The following is a 22,611-nucleotide window of genomic DNA, read 5'->3' on the forward strand; positions in this document are numbered from 1 at the left end:
CCACCGATGGCGCCATTGATACCAACCTGGTAGCTTTTGCGTTGGCATCCATAGGTTTCCTGGGGGGGAACGAGGTATCTATCGAATCATTTAAAGGATTTTCGAGAGCGAAGCGCACAGAGATATTTTGCAACGGCAACGTCATTATTCCAAACAAAATTTCACCCAGTCCTCGTTACAGCCCCCGGCACCTATTTTCGGCGCCGCCCCCGCTACGCGATCGCGGTCGAATAATCGCGCTCCCAACGAAAAGCTTGGTCGATGCTCGACCACTTCCCCGTGCAGCTGGCGATAGTCAAAGAATCGTATACGGGTATTATCGGCACAAAGGGCGTCGTTACGGCTTACAAATTGCGAATGCGCATCGAGTCTGCGGCCACGGTCCGACAAACGGTGCCTCACCGTTCGACGTTAAGCCCTGGCTTAACGGACCCTCCGCCGCGATACGGCCGCACCTTTAGCGTTATGCTAACTGACACCGATGAGCTACTTTGCATTAATCGTTTTCGAGAAGTTGCCCCGTGCGCCGACTCTCCACCATTCGCTGCATTTCTTACCGTCCCGATTGATCTTGACCTACCGACCGAAGCTGAATCCTGCCGCGGGTTTAATCGAAAAATGTACAGAGTTGCAGAGATTGAGAATCAAACGACAGGATATCTCACGATTAACTGATCGCGAACAGGACGTATTTCTTTTTTCTTGGTAGACTCGAAGGAAGAAAATAAAAAGATTTTCGATCTTGAAACGTAAATTATAAATCGATTATCCGCTTACCGCCTGGTTCGGAGATTCTTGCTGAAGACGACGCGACGTACGGCGAAATTACACGGAGTCGATTCGTTTTAAATAAAAGCCCGTGTCGCGTCGCCGCACGATTCGCCTCGAATCGTGTACAGATGGAGGGGGGGTGGGGGGGTGGGGGCATTATTGTAACTGGAATTGCTGGGGTTTGTTCCACGCGGCGTATTTCGGAGCTGCACACGGATAAAGCCATTTCGGCGGAGAGGCATGCATTTTCCGAAGAAGAGGATGGGAACGTGAGCGCACTTGCTCCGCGAGCGTCTCTACCATCCGATAACACGCCGGGATGGATTGGTTTTTTGCTCCTGGAACAATTCTATCCTGGCTATTATCTACCCGCTCCCAGCCTTCGCCCCCTGGCTCGCCTTTCTCGCTTCCTTTCGTTCGCCGTCTCCCTCGATCCGCGTCTCTTTTCGCTTCCATATTTCCGAGCGGATCGCGTCGCGCAAAAACTATAATTGTATAAAGGATGTCCCGGCCTGGCTCGTTGTTCTTCGTGTCCCGTGGAGTCGGGCCAAGAGTAGCAATTTCCATACGTCTTCCCCCCCCTGATTACCTTATGGAATCCATCGGAACGGTCGCGTGGACGGTATTCAAAGATTTACTTCTCGAGAGGTGAGTAAGGACCGGTTCAGCCGGGTCGTTCCTTCCTGTCGCCTTCTCTGCCAGCGGTGGAAACTGTTTTCGTAATTGATTAAGGGAACCGTGACTCTCGCAGCGAGCGTCGCCGTTACGGTTGATTGGAGAAATTTTTAAGAAAGGATTTCCAAACTTTACGCGACGCATTTAAATTTAAAAGATCGAGAAACCAGTGATATGAAATCCTTGGGAAATTATTACCCCTTCGTACTTTTCTGACGAAACTTCTTTTCGATACCCACCCACCCCCCCCCCGGTTGTATAAAAATGTTCTTAAACTGTTCGATCCGGAGGAGCGCGGCACAGGGCTTGTCATAAATGATGCATCGCAGTCGGTATTAAAAGTGGCGCGTGACTTCGATTAAAAATTCAGCCGCAACCGGTTTCGCCGCAATGCGGCGCATCCCCGACGTACGGACCGGGTTCGGTTTTCTATCGGGTTCGGTATTTTCGGTGGTGGGGGCGTCGCGTCGGTCTCGTTATCATCCAGGCGCGAGAAACAATTCCGTTGGCTCGGCGTTCTCTTTGTGAAACGGCTCCCGGGACGAAAGCCCTCGAAAATGCAGCTTCGCGGTCGTTCCCCCTTAATCACCGTGTAAAAGTTGTTGCTGAAAATTCAACGAACAAAAGTTCGACGCCGAGAAAACGGCTACAAAACCGTAGTTGTGGCACTAATTTCGCCGGGCGGTATAATTGCGAGAACGGCGGGCCGCCATAATCCTTTCAGGCCTGGAACAAACGATCCTCCGTTGTCGTCGTCAGACGGCGAGTGGCATTCGCGTCAGGTGATGCATAGCGTGGCCGAGCGATGACGCGAGGAGAGACCCGCGAGGGAAAACAGAAAGGACATCGCAATTAAACATTTTGTTCCCGTTCGCACGGTACGTCAGCGAGCACTTGACCCACATTCCCCCGTCTAACGGCCCGCACTTTCCCTCTTCGACCTTTTTGCAATTATGCCGGCCGCAATTTATCATTGGAAAATGTCAAGCGGCGGGGTCGACGAACGGCTGGAATGGATAACGTTATCCCCCTTACGCTTTTCAAGGGATCCGTTGGAATCTTTGAATGCGATCTCGCGCTTTTCACCGCGCTGAAACAGTGCCGAGAGTACGCGTGGACTAATTGGGCCCGCGACTCGCGCGGTTACGCGTTCATGGATCGGACAAAAGGCGTCGTATACCGATGTTACGGATTCGAAGATCTTCAAAAAATCATAATCCTTCCCGTAGACGAGAAGTAGCGTGCCCGGGTTCTACCTCGAGATTAATTCGACGGATAAATTAATAAAGCGAGGTACACGTTAATTAAGGGCGCGAGCGATCGGCGGATCACTAGCAGGTGGAACGGAATTCGAGTCTGATTTTCCGGCGGCCCGAGGGGCGAACGAAGAAATCCGTCTTGGAAATAGTTTGGAAATGTCAGGAATACTTCGTGCAGCATCCCGCGACGACGATATTGCATTTCCAATCTTCGATGAAGCTGAAAAGGCGAAATTAGAGTGGTGCCGCGCATTAAGGCGCTTCCTGCTCAACCGTCTCGTCATCTCAAGCATCCGCAATCGGTGATAACTGTACCGGTGATCCCCAAGCCGAGCTCGAGCATCGAAAAAAGAGGAATCTCGGGGTACGATATCGATTCCCAAACGACGTAAACGTAACGGGTTCGTGCCGCGCATTTCGTTCATTTTTTACTTCTGGCGTGTTTTACAAAACAATTTAAAACCGACCAGAAACGGGCATGAAAAAGCCGACACAAAAACCTGGGAATCGCGTAACGTACGGCCGGATCGGTTGCACTCGATATTTTTCACCGAAATTCTTATAGAAGGCTGGGTTTCATGGTCGATGATTAAACGAATTCTCCGGAATAGAGCATTATTGAAATAACGCAATCGAACGAATCGAGATGAAATATTTCACAGAGAGGGCTGGAATAGGTCTCGAGAAACGATAAAAGTACAGTAATTACGATTGTTGGCAGCGGGAAATACGAGAGGACGTTCGTCAAATATTTAAGGTTACTCGGTTTACCGAAACGACAAATACTTCTTTCGCAAATATGTATTCGCGACTGCAAGCGTATATATAAGCGCGAGTACGTAACCAGTGGTCTAGGAAACGACGGTAATTTTCACTGTTTCTGCTGACCGTTGCTGATCGTCCACCAGATACAATTAATGTTTGACCACGACCGCGTCTCCTAGTTCCGCGAATGCATCTGCGATAGTGGCGATGAATGGTCCGCGGTCGTGGTGTTATTAAAATTTTTTTTATCGCGCACGATAATAAGAGAGGGAGAACGAGCGAAACACGGAGAAACATGGACAAAATTAAAGTTCTTTCGAGGAAAAAAAAGAACAAATTTAAAAGTGTCGAAATTTGAAAAATTCAAGTCTTTTTCCGAAAAATCAAGAAATTTTAAAGAAGTCGGATTCAAATATTTTTATTTCTTTTTCGTAAAGTTAATTCAAAAACGCATATTTTGAGACCAAAAACGTTTAATTTGGTCAATTTTTGGCAGAGCTGTTTGAAAAAGACGCAGTTCTTTTTTAAAAATTCATAACTTTCTTTTGGATCGGTACAAAAATCTGCAAAAATTCACAAAAAGGTATCAAGTCGGGTAGTAATACGAACAAAAATTTCAGCCAAATCTAAAACGGTCGGATCCAAAAGTGATCCTATTATATTCTTGGTACATTTTTTTTTTTTTTTTTTTGTAGTAAAATGAAATGTTGCATTATAGTAAGTAATCCAACAGAAATAATAATTTTCCCTGCCATGGACAAGTTGAAAGTTCAAACACCGGTTACTTTTATCAATTCCTAACGGAAGTAAGTGAGATGTTTTTTCGGTGTTTCGAAAGCAGGTCAACGGGGCATCCGTCATCGTTCTCGTCAGCTCTTATAAGAATACGATACCGCGAATTCCCATCGAGAAATTTAATATCGCTTTTTTCGGGAATAGCACGGAAAAGCCATTAAACGGGCCGCGAGAAGCCACTGTCGCGCTCATCGAATCGAGCTTCCAAAGGCGGACTCCCCTCGTCCCCGCCGCGATTCGAGACTCGAGTTCCAAATGTCGCCAGCAAGTTACTACTTCATGGAGTATGCATGTCAGCTCGCATATGTAATTCCACAAAAGTATATTCGATATTCCGCGGTACATACGAACGTACTTTTATTAAATCGCGTGGTATACTGAACTCAAAAATAGCTTTATCGACAAATAATGTAATTAGCAACGAGAAAATAAAATACTGCGGGTCTTTATGCAAAATAAAATCTTTCCAAACGTACCTACAAAAATTGAACTTACGTGAGAATTCATTTTACCCTTTTCAATATATTTTTTTTTATATTATTGGATACTGTGCGCATTTTGTAGTTTCTTGCATCCGCGGTCTAAATCGATACACGTCTTTCACGGTCCGATGTTACCAATCTAAACACGTTAGAAAAATGATAAAACTATTTGAGAGCTACAAACTTATTGGGAAATTATACTCTGACACGCACCAGTCGAATGTACCACACCACAGACGTCATCAGACGCTTGGCGTCCCACGGGCATGGCCTCCTCGTTCCTTCTTCCATCCATCGCCGCTTGGATTCGGTCTGTCGACCTACCACGTGACCAATTGCACATGCATTTAAGCGGACATCGCGTATAAATATTGCAATTTAGGGGGGACCGCGTCGTTCCCTCTGTTATCGTTTCTCATCACGTGCGTAAACATGTGTGTCGATACACCTGGGAAATACGAGCCGCGACAGCCGTGTGACGTCGCGCCGTGTGTAACGCGAGAGCGAGCAAACACTATGTTATGGCCGGTTACTCGAGTCGTAAATGGATATCGTGACGTTCGAGGATGTCGTGGAAGTCTTAAGAATTCTGACTGGATGTCGCAACCGGGCGTTTAAATTCAACCCTTTCGGTACTACTACCGCCTATAGGCGTCACCCACGAAACGCTCTCTCGATTCTACTTTAATAAAACCACGTGCAAGTCCAACATTTCGTTATTTGGTAGGTGCCTGATGCTTGGTAGGTACCAATTCGGAATGTTCTTTGCAGTCCACAGGCGTCAAATAATACCTTGACATGCCTTCGTTCGTGGTACCGTTGCCACGCGAAAAGAACGCACCCCTATTTGCCGAAGAACGAACTTTTAACGCGCGGCTGTCCCCTTCGTAAAAGGCAATTTAGTCTAGAATCTCTGGCGGGTCGTTGTCAAACGTATTCCGATCCTATAGTCGCGGGCTAATAGCGCTAACCCAGTTTCTCTTGTTTCCGTCCACCAGCTTTCAGAGGAATCATCAACATTCGAAAGATAATTTCGACTATTTTCGAAACGCGACGGAGGCAGGGGAGGTCTCGATCTCCGCTTTGACCGCGATGTAATATTCTTGGCCGCGAAGTTGACGAGAAACGAAGGTACGATGAAGACCGGGGACCCAGCCGGGGGAAAATTGTGGTGCAACACGAGAAACGATCGAATAGTTTCCGTTTTCTGCGGCAAACCGCCGTTAGACTGCTCTCCCGTGCTCCGTCGATCCGTTTCGCTAAAAAGACATACGCTCGTTAGCGGATCGTGCTCGCTCTCAATTGCCGAAAGAACGATCGTTGCGCGCCAACGTAGAAGAAACTTTGCCGGATGTTTCTTGTTTCCACCATCCACTCTCGGTCACGCCTTTTGTACGGCTTCGTGCACCCAAGTATGAATCGAATGCGCATCATAACAGGAGTCGTATCAACGATAGTTGTACAACTTATCGCATGAAAAATCGTTTCGCCGCCGTCGCCTAGCAGGAGCTCGAAAATCGCTCCCAGTTAACGAGTTCCCTTTTTTTTCTCTCTCTATAATTCGTACAATTTCAATCGGTCTAAAAATTCGTGTATTCGAATTCGAATTCGAATTTCTCAAAGTTTTTAAAATCTAGACGTCCAAGTCGAAGGTCTTCAAAAATCGGCCCGGCACGAAACGTGCTAATTAATATTACCCTCGGCATCCGCGACCTTTGTTTTCTTCCGAGTTATCTCTAGAATGCGCCTGCAGAGGAATCGCACGAAAAATGTTCCACGTATTTCTCTGCGTGACCAGAGCGCGAACTTTTATTTTTAGATGCCACTGCAGCTACCCGGTCACCGACAAATCGATCTCCCTACGTTTCGCCGCGGCAGCCAGCGCGAATTCGAGGGTTGCTCGGTTGGGTATTTCCACGGCGCCTAGAGGAATTCAAGGGCACGCGCATCGCACCCTTGGACGCGGACGCCCCTTCTCGCACCGAGGCTTCCTCGTTGTTAGGCGCGTTAAAAGGGCTAGCCGGAGGGGTTCGCGAGAAAAAAAGCTGGATAACGTGGAAGAACGTGAGCACGCGAGCGTTTGTATGGGCGCGTGGCTGTGCAGCGGGGTCCGCGATCTAAGTAGCGGTCGTGTGACGGCACTAATGTGCATTTAATGTCTTAACTTTGAATGCGGCCGTGCTCGCCGTAGGATAACATCTTAAATACGGGTCTTTGCATTCGCACGACCAACGAGACTGCTCCCAGCCCGGCGAGCCACCGAGAAAAACGAGACTAAACCGATGGAAAAAAAGAAAGTTTCCAACGCGACTCCGAAGTAGACCGAACACCAACCGCCAGGTAAGGTACCCTTTCCAAAGGATTTCCTCGTTTCCCTCCTTTCCGCTGGTTGTTTCTCTTTTCCCCTGGCACAAAGGCCGCATCGAGGGTGTACGATCTCGCTGTCGACCAAGGGAATAACCAGAAGTTTTTCCATTCGCCGGAACGACGGAAAGAAAAACGTAACCACGGCTTCCCCCTATTTCGCCACGTACATAGACTTCTCTTTTCCCTTACTTTTTCTCGACCGCCGACAATACTTGACGCAATCAAGCGAAATACGTGCATGCGTCGGCACAGACGACGGATCCGTCGTTGCGGGACTCGGCGACACGTGACGACCGACTTTAAGCACGAAGAATGGCCGGGATGTTTTATTTTTCGTAGCGTATCCCAAGAGGCGCGGAAACCAAAAGACAGTATGTACATTAACGGTATTCGATACTGCCGCCCCACCGAAAACCTACCCCAAACCTACTCAGACAGTATTTCCGCGTAGACGGTATGTACATTACATATGTCATTACATATGACACACAAGTCCACGAGGACCAGCTAGTTTCGGTGCAGTAAAAATCCGCGGAGAATCAACTTTGTTCTCCTTTAGTAAGTTTATTCCATTCACGTCGGGCGGTGCGCGCTTCCAGCTCAAGATAACAATCGCTACCTAACCCGCTTTCAAGTGAACCGCTGCGCCACGATTGCTATCCGTTTGGTATTTAGCGTTCGCGCTACTGTTGCATAGAATGATTTCGCAAATCGCGTAAAAATCGAAACCCTCGGCATCCGGCGATTCGGAAGACCCGCGAACGATAGCGCGTCCGTGCGGATTCTACGGACGAGGATATCTCACGATTTGGTTCCGCACGGCATTTCGCAGGTGAACCGATACGAAGCGAGTATTGGAAAGGCAAACAGCGCGTATCGTCGAATTCAGGAATGCTCTATTCTGGCACATTCGTCCCCGATTCGACTCTCGCGAACGCCGCCCGCAGTCTGCGGGTTTTATACACCGTGTCTTCCCATTATACGCGCCTACATTTTCTGTTTGAATTTCCGGCCTCGCGAAATAAGTTCCCGAGCCTGTACGTACCTCTTCAAACAGAGCGAAATAACCGTCCGACCAATTGGAACTTTTGCGAGGGAACCGTCAATCCGGAAATTCGATTAACGAATTACGGCGAGCCAATAACCGTACAGAATTCTCAGATTACTTGGCCGTTAGAGGAGCGTGGCGGTGCCAATCGAGACTACCAATTATCATTACGCGGAACAGGGGTAAAGAATTCGTCGGAACTGATCGAACCGAAACTGGGATAAATGAAATTTTGGGATACTCTGAAATTTCTTGCTACGGCGCCGTTGCGTCGTTTCAAACTTGTAGAACGGTCGATGGTAAAGTGAAACGAAGTCTACCTCGCTCAGCTTTAATATATATCTTGTTTGGGAGAGAGCAGGCTAAAAAGAGTGTAAGGAATGGGAGCTGTTTTCTTATTTAACGATAATTACGAGTTCCCACCGCTCGGTTGGCCGTCCCCGCGGTCTTGGGACCCCTCCCGCATCGGCTTTCCTCCATTCAACGACCCGAGACCGACACATCGTGGTAAGATATCGTACAGTTGAATGAAAAATTGATTAATGCCGGCAGCCCTAACACAATGTGTTTTATCGGCCCGCCTCGATGGCCGCGTACAGTTCTTCGTCGAGCTATTTATAAAACAATCTCTCTCGCGTGTATCTGTAGTTACGTTGTCGTGACTTACGATATTTATTCGGATCTGAATTCGTTTCCTTCTTGGAAATACAGAGCGTGGCAAGTTGCCGTAACGGAGACACGAGTTGCAGCTCGCGCGCGTACGTGTACTCGCACACCGCGAAATTGAACCGATGGAAGTACATTTCCAGCGAATTATAATTTATTTATTGCCAGCGTGAGATAACGGACTGCGATGTCTCGCGTATAAAACGATGCAAATTACGCTTAAGAAAATTGCGAATCTAGTTCCACGGCCAGGAGTAATGGTGTAACGAAAGTTTCGTTTTTCAAGAGGTGTTTAAGCGTACAGCTGAAACCGTATCTTTAGTGGCAGATAATGCGACGTACAAATGGCGAACTCGTCGGTATTTTTGTGCATAGAAATGCAACGTTCGTGCCCCAATTAGTACCGAAACGCGAGTGCGAGAAATTACTCTGTACCCATTTTCTTAAACACGACCCAACAAAATTTGATCGATGTCGTTCGAACCCGTTTGACAAATTTAATTATCCGACTTCCCTAGATCGGAGTTCGTAAAACGAATCCTCTGGATTTCTTTCCAAGCAACCGAATTCTTTTCTCGCATTTCCAAGGTGTTCGTTTAAATACTCGGCGTATTCCGTTTGCCTCCGGTACACTAAATTCCGCAGAGGTATGCAGCGCGAATCTAATCGAAATATAATACTAATTTACTTGGTATAAACCAACGTTATTTCACCCGGTGTAATTATTTACCCGGCTATTCGTAGCCGGTACACGTTTCCTTTATAATTACGCGAATACCATTAGCAACGGCTGCTATAGATGTAACGCGTATATCACACGCAATACTTTTCTTTTGTGCGGTGCCCTAAACGAAACTAGATTTCGCCATCTCCGCGATAATAAAAACGCGAATTGCATTGCGCTTCCGAGGACGCTTCTCTGTAGAATGACGAATAAGAGCTGAAGGTGCCGTGGAATAAATTGTAGCAAATAATTCGTAACGAACATACCTTGGCACATGATAGTGATGATGTGAAGTATGCTGATGGTCAGGTATCGTCTTCTTCTGTGATTATCCGCCATTTCGTTACCGTTCCGCGTCTTGTACCTCGATGCTTATCTGTAACAAAATCGCACCGATATCGTTGGTTGAAAATCGCTGCTTATAATAAATAACAACCGACTCGGATCGCGCGCCAGCCTGACGTTTTGAATGGCAGGTATTTCAAAGGCTCGGAAAGTATAAAAATACGGCCAAGGGGTGATCGATGCGTTCCGATGAAAAGAGTCGGTAGCAATTAATGAGTAACCCTATCTATCATTAGGGGTACCGCGTTAGGGTATACAGCGTGCACGACAGGAATATGTAAATACGGATCCATCTAATCTAGGACGCGCATATCCGAATGCATATTGCGACCCTCCGTATCGTTGGTTCGTCGATACGTCGGATATCCATACACCCGCGAAATCATTAACGCATGGCTAAGTCAGTGTAATAGAGGGATCCTGTAATTAACGAACGCCCAATGTTAATCAGGTTTATTGGGCTGTAACGTACGTACAACCACTCGAGAAGATATAGACTCTATTCGCGTGCAGCGAACGCCTACGGTGTCGCGCGTGCGGAAACTAAAGTCTCGGATTGGTCGATGAATGGAGTGAACGAAATCCGAAAAAAAAAAAACATGAGAGAAAACGTGAAAGAAATGATTTGAAGATGGCTCGCGGAGGGGAGAATTGAAAAGAACGCGGGTAGAAATGCGACTCGACCTCTCACTGTGCGATATCACCGCGAGAGCTCGGTTTAATCCCGACTCTGCCACCGGAGCTCTTTCCCACCTATAAATTGGCAGCGTCGGGTTATCAAACGTTTCCCTGGTTTCGTTCGACGGGAGTCCTAACAGGCTGCTAATAAACGCGAAACAGCTGGACGCATACGCTGTTAATCCATAGATAAATGTGAATTTGAATTCGACTAGTTAACAAGAATGTACAATGCGAGCGAGTTTCTAAATTAAATTATACTATGGAGGTTCTTTGATAGCCCGAAACGCACGCAATTCCTAGCCGACGCGAAACGTTCTCTCGCGAGACGAGACGAGATTCAGTATTCTAGGGTAATGATTAAAGTAACGTCCAGCGAATTTATTTCATCGTTAGCTTCGACTACTCGCGTACTTCGTTGATTACCCTATCGTAGGATAAATGCGGAGAGCACGCCGAGGGATTTTTTAAATACAACTCCAACGACAAACGCGCAAAGAAATAAACACATTTTCCAATCATCGAAACGCCGAGCTTTCAGACGGAATCGCGCGCATTTTGTAATTAATACCTCTCGGTAAATGCATCGGTATAAGACGATCCCGCTTCCTAGAGCGTAAAACATCGAACGAGTAATTCCATCGCCTTGATATTCCGAGAAGTTTTAATCGATGCGCGCTGAGATTCAATTTGATTTTAAAATTTCACTCTCGGAAGCGTAACGTTGTCCGGAGGTGGTTTTTTTCCTCCGCTTTCTTGTTCCTGCAACAAGCGCTCGCCGTTCCAGTATTTTAAGAGCCGCCGCCCGTGTAACTTGATTCGTTGCTTTATTACAAGTTTTACGAGTTAATTAACGGACATTTTTTAAGTAATATCGCACGGGCACTTCGACAAAGCGGCTCTTGTTATTACATCACGCTTTTACACATCCATCGGCGTTCAAATTGCCGCGGGTGGCTTCAGCTATCGCGCTCGACCCATAATTAGTAAACTCGGTTAACGACATGACGCCCGTTCGCTAACGCTATCGTTACCCTTCTCTTCTTTTTTCGCGTAAACTTTCTCCGATCCATCCTGACCGCCACGCAAGGGGAAAATCAGGAAGCACGCATCGTCCTCGGTGTCATACGTCGCGTTCGCGCTCGTCAGCGTTGCCAATTAACGAAAAGAGACGGTCGAGAAACGAAATATTACGTGGATGAATTATAAGTATATATTTGAATAGTTTGTATAAATTTGTTCATCAAGAAATATTGAAACTGAGTCGACTGTGGTGTCGTCGCATCGAGCACTTTGAAATCGGAGGATCGTTTCACATCGATAACTTGCCACCAACCGGTATGTCCTTACATAAACATGGCTGTAAATTCGAGGGTGTTTTGGTCGAGAAATAAACGATAGGCAACCCCGGCACGGCACTAATAAATATTCAGTGTATTCGTTCCCGTAAAACGGGCCGGAAACGGATGGATATAAAAAATCACCAATAAGCGAAATTGTTCCGGGCCGGTTAGCAGACTTGTTCGACCGGTAAACTATTATTGTATCGTTTTTACGGGTCTGTTTACCGGTAATACGCAGAAAGCCGTCCCTTTTAACGGCGCCGATTGTTTAATCCAATTGGACGAATGGCCGTTAGCTCGCACCGGCAGAGCACCGATGCGTCGCGTCGCATCGCGTTGGTTCGGGTTGCATCGACTGCAACGGGCTGCCGCGCGTCCAGATTTACGAGGCGATTTACAAATTGGCGGTTATTGTGCTCCGCTTGGAAATCAAACTGTCCTGTAAATCAAAACGTCTGCCAGCGTTCATTAAACGTCAGACAAATCCGGGAAATCGGTCGTCGCGAGTCCGCGCACTGCCGCCATCCCCTGCGACCTCCTACTCCCGTTTCTGCTCGCACGTTTCCGTTTCCGCCAGACATTAGCGTCCCCGAATTTCCCAGGGAATGCCTCTCGTACACAGGAAAGTCGTAAACCATTTCCCCGGCCGCTTTGTTTTTCTTGCCGTTACACGAGACAACGAAATAACTCTGCGCGGAGAGCATCGTCGAAAATAATTGTTTAATCTGCGCGCCCGTGACGAATCCCGCCGTCGCGACGCCTCGCGCGTCTCGTTCCGTCTCGTCGCTTTATTTTTACACGACACGCCCGAATTTCCAGAGATTGCTTCCGCGGCGCTGCGTTCTACCGATTATCAAACGGAACAGAACAACAAGTAGAGAAGGGGCTCTCGCTACTGGATTTCCCTGAATCCGGCGATTAACTCGCGACCAGAACCTTCGTAAAGCTGCCAGAGGCCTCCCAAAGAAGCTTATTATTATTTTATTTACCCTGTACGCAGGGCCGGCGTTGAGGGCGCCGCGGCTCGGTGTACCTGGTATTTTCTCATTGTCTCTTCTATGCTACGTAGTTTAATCATTTTTACAATCCAACTACAGATTTTTTATTGAAAATTGTAACCTCCGAATGAGCGCCAATATTGCTAAAACCATCACTTGCCTCTACGCCTCTTGAACGCGCAGTGGAGCCGATGTCCACCGATTCCGAATCGTGGAATTCGTTTCTACAGATCAGCTATTCCCGTCGCGAACGGAAACGTCCAACGAGACGACTAAAGCTCTCCACCGTTAATTCGAAATTGATTTATGAAATTATCGGGAGGGGAAAAAAACGGCGAGCCTGGAGAACGATTTCGCGCTTTCGAGAGCGTTCGCAAGAGGAGGACTAGGCGACAAGAATTATTCAGCGGGTCGGGGAGTTGCGAATAATTAAAACGGCGCATTCTTCTGATTTCCGCTGTTACTTTTGTGTTTTCCTCGCGGAACGATCCAACGATCGCCCGTAAATCTTTTTCACGGCACGGTCTTCGTTAAAATTGTTACGGGGATCTCGCGTCGAGTCGCGCCTCGCAATTTCACCGACGTTCAAACGGGCACAGTTTTTGCGCGATACGCGCGCCGATCGTGACGTGGAAAAGCACCGGGAAGGAAAAAGGGAAAAGAGAACGAGAAACGTCAATTATTCGGAATCGGCTGACATTTCGTCGGCGAACTTTGTGCCTTTCTGTCCAGCAATTTTCCTATTTGGGTCAGTCAAGATGACACGGCCGTGACTCGGCCATTCCGTATCTCTCTGCTATTCCGGCACGGTCGTCGACGAGAGAGCGCAGAGCAAAGGATGGTATCGAGTCGATTGAAAGTACCAAACGCGAGGAAAGTCTGCTCGCTCTTTTGAACACGCCGCTCCGAGATTGCTCGAAACACACGGCCGGGCAGATGCGACGGAGATGGGATCGAGAGGGAAAAATAAATCCGCGGACGAAAATTCCGTCTACGGCGAGTTCCACGTTAAACGTATCAGTCTCGTTAATTCGCTCGAAAAGCCCTCCTAATTAGACGGTTCGAAATGACCAACGTTTTTCGACTTTCCTCCCCTAACCCCTCGGAAAGATGAAACGTTTTAATACCCGCGAATGGAACCCCTCGATCCCGAGTACCCCGAAAATGCCAACGTATGACGGGCGACGCTAAAAATACGAGAAAATGGCGAATTATTGAAAGCATTAAACAATCGACAGGTGTAAATATAATTCGAGGAATTGGAGCAGATGGTAGGATTCGACAGCTCGTTCTCGATAATATTGATTAGCTCTTTACGGATTGACGATGATGGTTAGTAACCTTTTAGCGGACAAGTATGAAATATTGGAGGAAGCCTTCAGGCTTTTTTAAATAGGTCCATCGATTTTTTATTGAAAACCTTTTTTTTTTGAGACATTTCGATTACTTTTCGATCGCCACTGATATTTAGAACCCCTTTCGCTCCTAGTTTACTCGCGCCGGCCGTTTGTGCTCCTTTACGCAACGTTGAAATCCCCGAAATTTATGACAACAAATTCGAACCAGTAACTCGAAGGGGTGGTTTAGAGGGAACAGAAATTTCTTGTTACGTGCAGGCCGAATAATTCATTCTCGATAGCGACGTTCGCACTGTCCCGTGGACCGCGATTTTTCCGATGCTATTCGGCTGCAAATAGCGAAGAAGACACGAGCCGCGATCGCAGCCTGACCGTTCGCAATTACATTCCGGAAGCCAGCGGGGTCGCAAAGCGGCGCGACGTCCGTTTACGGTATCGCGTTGTGTCTTGGATAATTGCCCACACGCGATCCTGTCACGTATACGCGCACGAACGCGGAACATTGTACCCTGTATCCGTTAACGCGTCTCCGTCGCTCTACGATCCGAAATCCCGTAACACCTTGCCCGATACCCTGCTACGACTAATTACGCAATTTTTTATTTCTTTATTTCGCGTAAATCGTAACGTCGTATCGTTCGACTCGTAAGCGGCCGATGAGCGGGGAAACGTTCGAAGGAGGGAATATAAACTATCCCGTGAAAAGTTTGATAATAACCGAGACAATCGCGAAGCAACTTATTTATCTAATATTAAAAGTTCTTAACTACCATCAGCGCGGAAGCGACGGAAGAACGACGACGATGGACGGGACCGATGGGGGCGGAATGAAAAAAAAAGGGTAAGAGAGGCACGAAAACGGACGAGGAAGACGAAGGCTGTTCGCGAGCGGTTCTTTGGAATTCGGTGAACAACCGAAGAATGGGCTTATTCGGATCAACGTTTCTTAACGAGGAAAGTTGTGCTTGCCGTCAGCTTTGTGTATTCTCGAGCAGGCCGATGGGGCGAGTCCTTAAAGTTGGTTGGCAAATTATTTTTCTTGGATCGAGAGACAAGTTTCTTAGTATCTGTCAACGTTGCATCCCGACTTCCGCGTTTAGGTGCGCGCGTATTATCGGAGTTCCGATGGCGAGCAACTTTCGAACGGATTTTTCAGACAGACGTTCGGTCGAAGCGGGGGGGATACCTTTGACGGGGATCTCGCGAATCGAGTTTTTAATTTTCTTCTCGAGACTTTATATCGCGTAGGCGTCGAACGTTTCACGACGATTGCACACCGCCGTTATCTCGCTCACGGTACGAAAGGTACTTCCCTACGGGGGATATAATCATTCTTTGTAACGCAAAAGTGTGCATCAGCAGGCTCGAGCGTTCTTTAACCGTTAAGCCTGCACAGACTGTCGTAAAACGAGGGGAATACCGCGAGAGTACACTTTCCGATCGGCAACGTATATCTTTGTAACTGCAAGAGCACTTCAGCTCGAGCACACTCGAGGAACCGTTTGAAGTCATCGAAAGAGCGAGAGGGAGGCAGATGGATAGAGGAGTGGTTGATGTTTGCGTCGAATCGGGCTCAAAGAGAGCACTCGTGAAGAGTTTGGAATCCAACGAAACACGGACAAATACCGCGAATCCATTAGACGTCCGATTAAAACTGTACAATTCGAGTTCGTCGTCGGGGAGTCGACGGCGGCTTCGATTTTCTCGCGGCCGCGAATAATATTCGACCGGGGGTGGGGGGGGGGGGGGGGGGGGGGCCCGCGACGCGTACGACGCGATTCTCGCGTGTTCGATATTCCGGACTCACGAAAAAAGGAAGAACGAAAAAAAGAAACATTCGTTCCATTCGTTGACGATAACGCGTTGCACGCGAACAGAGATTTCCATAAATCAGGAATATTTAAAGCGGGTCGCGGGTAATACCGGTGGGGATAGGGGGGCCAATTGGAAATTTTGATTTACGCCGGTTATCAAGAAAGCTCCGTAATAAGTCTCTTAAAAAGCGTACCTACAAATCGCCCATAACTCTTTCCGGCGACAAAGCTCCAAATCCCCGATACGTTAACCCGTACACGGTATAGTTTCCGGTGCTAGAGGAAACGAGATAATACGTACTTTTTTCACGGGAGTCCGTGGATTTCCGGGGACATATCGTCGTGGATCCTCCAGCAACCTTCGATCCCGGTCGGACCGATTCCTCGTGATTCGGTATTACCTGTACCGCGACGGCCGTCTATGAAACATTTATTCCACTGCACTCCGCCGGGTCTTCTGCGAGCGGCGAGAATAACGACGTCGAGCGATTCACTGCGGGATCACGCGGCACTAGAATCGATCGAGGCCACTCGCGTGTTCGCGTGAGTAACGCATCGCGGCACGAATATTTTCTTCGAGTTCACGGGATTCCTCGAGTTTCGCGAGAACGACCACGGCCGCCGACCGTTGGGACGCGTATACCTCGACAACTTGGAAAAGATCCCTGCGGTAGGAGAACGGTGTCGTCCGGCCTCTTCTCCCACCGGGCACCTTCCTGGCCACGATTTACCCCTTCGGTGGCTGGACGACGACGGCGTTTTCGCGCTACCTCGTCTCGAATTTCGTTTCTTTCCTTTAACTTATGGCAATTCTCTCTTGGATCGACGTGTAACTAAACGCTGGAAAGCATCAGCATCCACGCTCGAACAACTTTGGATATATCACGCGTTCGAATCCTTCTTCTTCAACGTTCGATCGTCGTCGTCCTTCCATGGTTCTACGAAACGATATCGGATGACACACGATCTATCTGCGATACTCTACGTCTCGATCTCGTTCCCACCACTCCCGGACCGCTCTCTCAGGGATCTTTTCGCGACAAGTTGTCGCAGCAATGCTTCCGGATCTCGGACGTGGGTTTTTCCAGGGCCGTTCTCTCGTCGTTTCTAAAATGTCCCAACCGTACCGCAACAGTAATTTTTAGGTTGCTTAGCGGGAGCAACGTTCGACCAGTTTATCAATTAATAATGTCGCCGTTCTTTTTCACTCGTGGCGCGGTTATCTTTGATTAATCGATTACGATAACGGTCCCCCGGCACGGCGAGCGATCAACGTAAACCGCGTGCAACGGACTTCGATAAATGTAGCCGGTTATTTATTGGCAAAATCATGCGTACGGCACACGCAACGGCGCGATAGCGGTGGAAACACGATCGTTCGCGCGGCGCGTCGCGACATGCCTATGATCGTCGGCGCGCGATCGATCCGGAAATATTATAGTTCCGTAACGGCCGTCGGTGAGCAAACGATCGTTGATGATCGTCATAAATCACGGGAGCGATTTACAGACCACCGGATTTCGCATAAATCCACGCTAGAGAGCAACGAAGACTATTTTTATTTCGAGCCACCGATGGAAGCTGCGCGAGCCACGTAATTCGTTTTCCTCGATACTTTCGAGCTACTCGAACGTTAACGTCTGAAACAACGTTTTATCCGCGTCTTCTCTAAACAAAGTTCGACGAAATCTCGTCGAATCTACCCGGGAAACTTGTCGGTCGAAAGTTGTTTGAATTCGCGCGGATCTCCGCGATCATGGTACACACGTTCCTGTTCCAATTACGAGAACGCCACTTCGGCACGTTCGCCCACCCTCGGTTGTCGATGACTCGCCTCGCAGTCGGAAAATAAAGGTATCCGACGTCCGATACCGAGGAAATCCTGCGATCTCGTCGCCCTTATCGAACGATCACGCGAAACCTTCCGCGAGCGAACGGCACGGATTTTATTCTACCGGATGCTCTGTACAAATGTGGAACCCTATCGTTGTCCCAGAATCGATCGGAGGTAGAGATCATGGAAAAATGGATGCTCGCGCAAGGAAACGGAATCCCGGAGACTCGCGTTTATATTAAGAACGACGATTCGTACCACGCACCGATGCGCGCTCGAACCTCGATCTCGATTCTTGCGCTGGATTCTTCCGAGAGTCCCCGACCGGAAGGATCACGAAGCTCCAAGAAAACGGAACCGACGAGCCGGAACTCGATCGACGAACTCGAAGCACCTGGACTCGTCGTTAACGGAGTAAACGACGGTTAACACGACGACACACCGCGATAGACTGGTTCGCGGTACGGCATCCGAAGCCCCTTTAGCCACGACGAGGCTACTGCTGCTGAATGCTGGCTGGTGCTGACGGTGGTGGTACCGGTGCTACTGCTCTACCCGCGTCGTCGTATATACTATACGACGAGCACGGACACGCGCGCTGGCTTTGCGCGAGCGCAATACCCCGCGATTCCGGCGGTAGGGGTTGTTTGATGCCTGCCTCCTTCGAAAATACTCCTCGCCCCCACCCCTGCCAACCACTGTCCACCCTGCTTCGAGAGATCCGTGGATTTTTAACGGCAGCGATGACCACGAGGTGCTTCCACTTTCTTACGATCCATCGCAGGAGGGAACGTTCGCTCCAGGAGGAACTTGAAATTCATATTACAGACGTCTAACCGTCGTTGGTATTGGCACGATGTATCAATTTCATGTGAGAGATTTTTAAAATCGTTTCTCGAAACGATGAGAAGAGTGAGAAGAAGGGTAGTTGAAAAGCTTCGAGCTAAAGTCGCTCCAGGAGGAACTTGAAATTCACGTTGCAGACATCAGTGTATCGATTTCATTCCAGGATTAAAAAAATGTTTAAAAACGACGACAATACCGAGATCTCCTCAAGGAGCGTATTTAAAGAAGGACAAGCTGAAAGGCTTCGAGAAATTTCGGCAAGCGAAAAAAGCTTTTCCGTTATCGTCATCGGGGAATTCAATGATCCAACGACCTCGAGGAAATCTAATATCTCCGAGTGTATATAGCGGTAATAGCGTAACAACGTCGGACACGCGTTCAGCCGGTTTACGCTCCCGCATCACCGCCATCCGCCTCGACTTTCCAGCGCGACCAGGGCATAGGAATTTCTTGATACCCACTGCGGAAGAAAACGCTTCACCAACGGCTTCCGTGCCTCCGACGAAATTCCAAGACGTCGCCCTTCCGGCACGTACATCTCGCGATAAACACGACTCGTTCTTGTCTTCGCGAATTAAAAACGTAATCGTTAATCTCGATTACGCGATATAATTAGACAGACCTCAAGGCGGTTGGAAAGAATCGCTGTAGGACGTGTACGATTGTAAAATATAATCTTTAAAAACGATCGACGAGAACGCTCGTAATTGCAATTTTCGATCATCGTTTAGCCAATTCGGTCATTTTGATGTTTGATCTGACGTTTGTTTTAAACGTAGAAACTATGCCGACGCGACGGCAGATAAGTACGACGAGGCGTTTCCGTATCTCCGAGTGTCGCGCGCTTACGCACAGGAGCAGGGATTACGTGTCACAAATTGGTATTACCCGCTGCGAGCGTAGACACAGAGACAGGTGTCTCTGTAGCCGGTATTTCAATAGTAAGAGAGAAAATCGTCTCAGGGTGCCTCCAGCATACCTGATGCGATTGCGCGTGCGGATAACGTTCGAACACACGGTCCGCGCGACAGGCAATTTGCCTTGCGAGGCGGACTCGTTGAACGGCCCGAACGGGTTAAGTGGAATGCGAATGCAGCGGTCAGAGCGGCCGCGTAGGCCCGACAAACGACCGTGTCCGAACGGTAAAGTGTGAAGTGTTTGAAAAAGAGCTGTTGGTGGAAATGATTAACAACCGTAATAGAATCGTAATAGGGCACCACGGCCACCTTATTCATGCTTCGCGTGGTACTGCACTGTGGTGCAGATTGCGTTATGTTTTTAACGGTGGTCGATGCAACGTGGCTGCGCGAAACACAGTATCGTGGCGAACCTTGTATACATACTGCTGCTATTAAGGTGGTTCGGTCAACAATGATAACAGTTTAGATCGTCTCATAACTTCGAAAATTTCAAATTTACATTTTAAGGGGAGGTTATCGTTCGTGACGATGAAAAATTCGATTTTTTTTTTTACATAATTCGCATCCTTAAAGTGTTTAGAACACGTAAATAAGAGGACATTTTCATATCTAAGGTATTTTAAAATTTACAACGCCGGCTGGGAAATAGGTAGTTGTATTTTTCGAAAGAGCATTTCTTACAGCGCGGGGCGCTCTAAGCGATTCTCAATAATCCTCCTCCGGTTGAATGGAAATTCAATTTTTGGGGCCATCACAAAAATTGATTTACACATTTTTTTCGTTCATTGAACCAAAAAAAAAAAACAGCAAAAATATTCGGTTTTTTACCAGTTAGCCTAACATGCCTCAAGGCGAAGCGTCGATGATATAGAGGTTCGGATTTCGATGATTTGCCTTGTCAAATGCGAGCACTTCGCGCGACTGGCTGCGAAAAGAAGTAGTATAGCCCAGAATTAGTCAGCCGTCGAGAACACTCCGCATGTCGCGTCGCGTCGCGTCGACTCGCCGATGTATACTTACGCGACAAGCATGCTCGGATGAACTTTTTAACTCGATCGACCGACGAAGGGTTAAACTGCGAACGTTCGATGGAGACAACAAATCCCCGACCGTACCACGTTGTAACTTCGCAGCCTCTGAAAAAAATCGATCATTGTTATGGTTTTCTCTTGGAGTTTGAGCGTTGTTCTAGATGAATAGATAATGCTACTTTAAGTAGTTGCACCCTCGGCTTGAAGGGCTTAATACGTTCTCGTTTGTTCCAATTAAAGTTGGGAATTCCCTCGAATTTGTTCGCGCTTCAACTTTTCCCCAACCTCGTATTTCGCGAACCTCGCTTTTTATTTTTATTTCTTTTTGTTTTTGCGAACGCACCTGAGTACTTTCAACGATACGTTATCGTTTCGCGTGTCGATTTAAGCGCGCGATTATTATTGAAACGACAATTAAGAATTCTAGACACATCTCGAATGGAATCCAATATCGAGGATCGAAACGGTTACGTCGCCCAGCGCTGACTAAATATAAATTCAAATTAATGTAAATCAGGGTGAAATCGATTAAGAAACTGGTCGAAGCACCGATGGAAATAGAAGAAAAGTCGAAGGTCGGTCGCGATTGAGAAAATGAAACGTGAATCGGTTGAATGTGAATGCAATTCGGCGAGAGTGCAACGGGAAACGGGGAACGCCGAGGTTCCCGTCTCTACCGGCTTGGTATCCTTCAAACTCCTCAACCTTCGAACTCTCGGAATCCCCTCTTGGTGTTCATCTTCTAATATGTAACGCGGGTAGACAGCAAATTACGTAAGTAGTCTGGTTCAATTTAACGAGGCCGTGAACGATACGCGGCTTCCTCAAACAGACCGCATAATGATTTATCCGATACAGACTATACAGGGCGCGGCAAGCAATTTCACCTCTTAACGAAATACCATCAAAATTTTATTTTTTCACAAAAACAAATTTTAAGCCTTTAGGCTAGGACAAATACAACGTAGAGGTCAAATTTTTTGCCGCACTTACTCCGAAGCTTCGCGGAGTTGGAAGAATCACTTAATTGGATTTCCCTGACGTCGTCAAAGATCTCCCGTGATCGACGCTTTCACGTTTTCCCTAGTGTACCAGCTGGCAGTTTCGAATCCCGCCCTTTCTTTTTTCCTTCCGATCTACGCGCGTTTCCGCGATTTAAATCAATTTAACGCTTCCAACAGCCGGGAAGCGCTCATTATCGGTCGTTACTCCCCTCCCACCTACGCCCGATGTTACGTATATTCGCCGTAGCGAGAACCCCGACGAGCAGAATGAATTTTCATTACGGGGCCGAAAAGCACAAAAGCCATTTTTAGCTACCTCGTCTGTAGGGTTTCGTTATAATCAATGCGTTACAGTGGTACGCGGCAGGCCGCCGCGCCCAGCGGAACGCTCGCAGCTCCAATCTCCCTTTCGGTTTCATAGAATCCGCGATTGAATCGGTCCCGAATAAAAGGATTTCAAGAACACCGTCTGCTTGATACCGAGCACGAATGGATTCGTAAGAAACGATACCGCGAGTAACCTGGCCCTTTAATATCGCAAACAATTATCCGCGGTATGCGCGGAGAAGCATCGAAGAATCCATCGAGTGATCACCGTTTCCTTTTGTATGTTCGACGATTGTATGCGTCGGTGTCGATATACACGGTTCCTTAAAAAAAGAAAAAGTAATCAACGGCGTTATTATCGATCGAAACGTCGAGCAAGGACGCGCGATAAATCGTAACGATATTCATTTAGTGGTAGGACGCCGTCTAGAGATTTCTGCGTTACTTATGTCGATAAATCTTTACGCGAGCGCAATGTTGCCCTTAAATGAATACTCGGCACTAAACCGTCCGCTGCCGGGCGAAAAATTGCGCGAAAGTATAGCGCGACCGTTCACGGTG

At 47.8% G+C, this 22,611-nt stretch overlaps 1 protein-coding gene across 3 annotated transcripts in view; it reads right to left on the minus strand.

The window, feature by feature from the left end:
- LOC128880867 (lachesin-like) overlaps positions 1 to 18,426 on the minus strand; it is a 208,049-nt gene extending 189,623 nt beyond the window's left edge. For 2 of the 3 annotated variants that reach the window (XM_054131600.1, XM_054131432.1), the window contains exons 1-2: positions 16,390 to 16,891; positions 9,819 to 9,928 (exon numbers count right to left, since the gene is read on the minus strand). In XM_054131600.1, coding sequence (XP_053987575.1) covers positions 9,819 to 9,891 — 73 coding nt within the window. In that variant the 5' untranslated portion in view covers positions 9,892 to 9,928; positions 16,390 to 16,891. Of the gene's footprint in view, positions 1 to 9,818; positions 9,929 to 16,389; positions 16,892 to 18,180 lie in introns of those variants that run through there. The other variant, XM_054131515.1, reaches the window with a different exon arrangement.
- Between the last annotated feature and the right edge of the window lie 4,185 nt (positions 18,427 to 22,611).

Source organism: Hylaeus volcanicus, chromosome 1 (assembly GCF_026283585.1).
Source record: "Hylaeus volcanicus isolate JK05 chromosome 1, UHH_iyHylVolc1.0_haploid, whole genome shotgun sequence".
Lineage (NCBI taxonomy): Eukaryota > Metazoa > Arthropoda > Insecta > Hymenoptera > Colletidae > Hylaeus > Hylaeus volcanicus.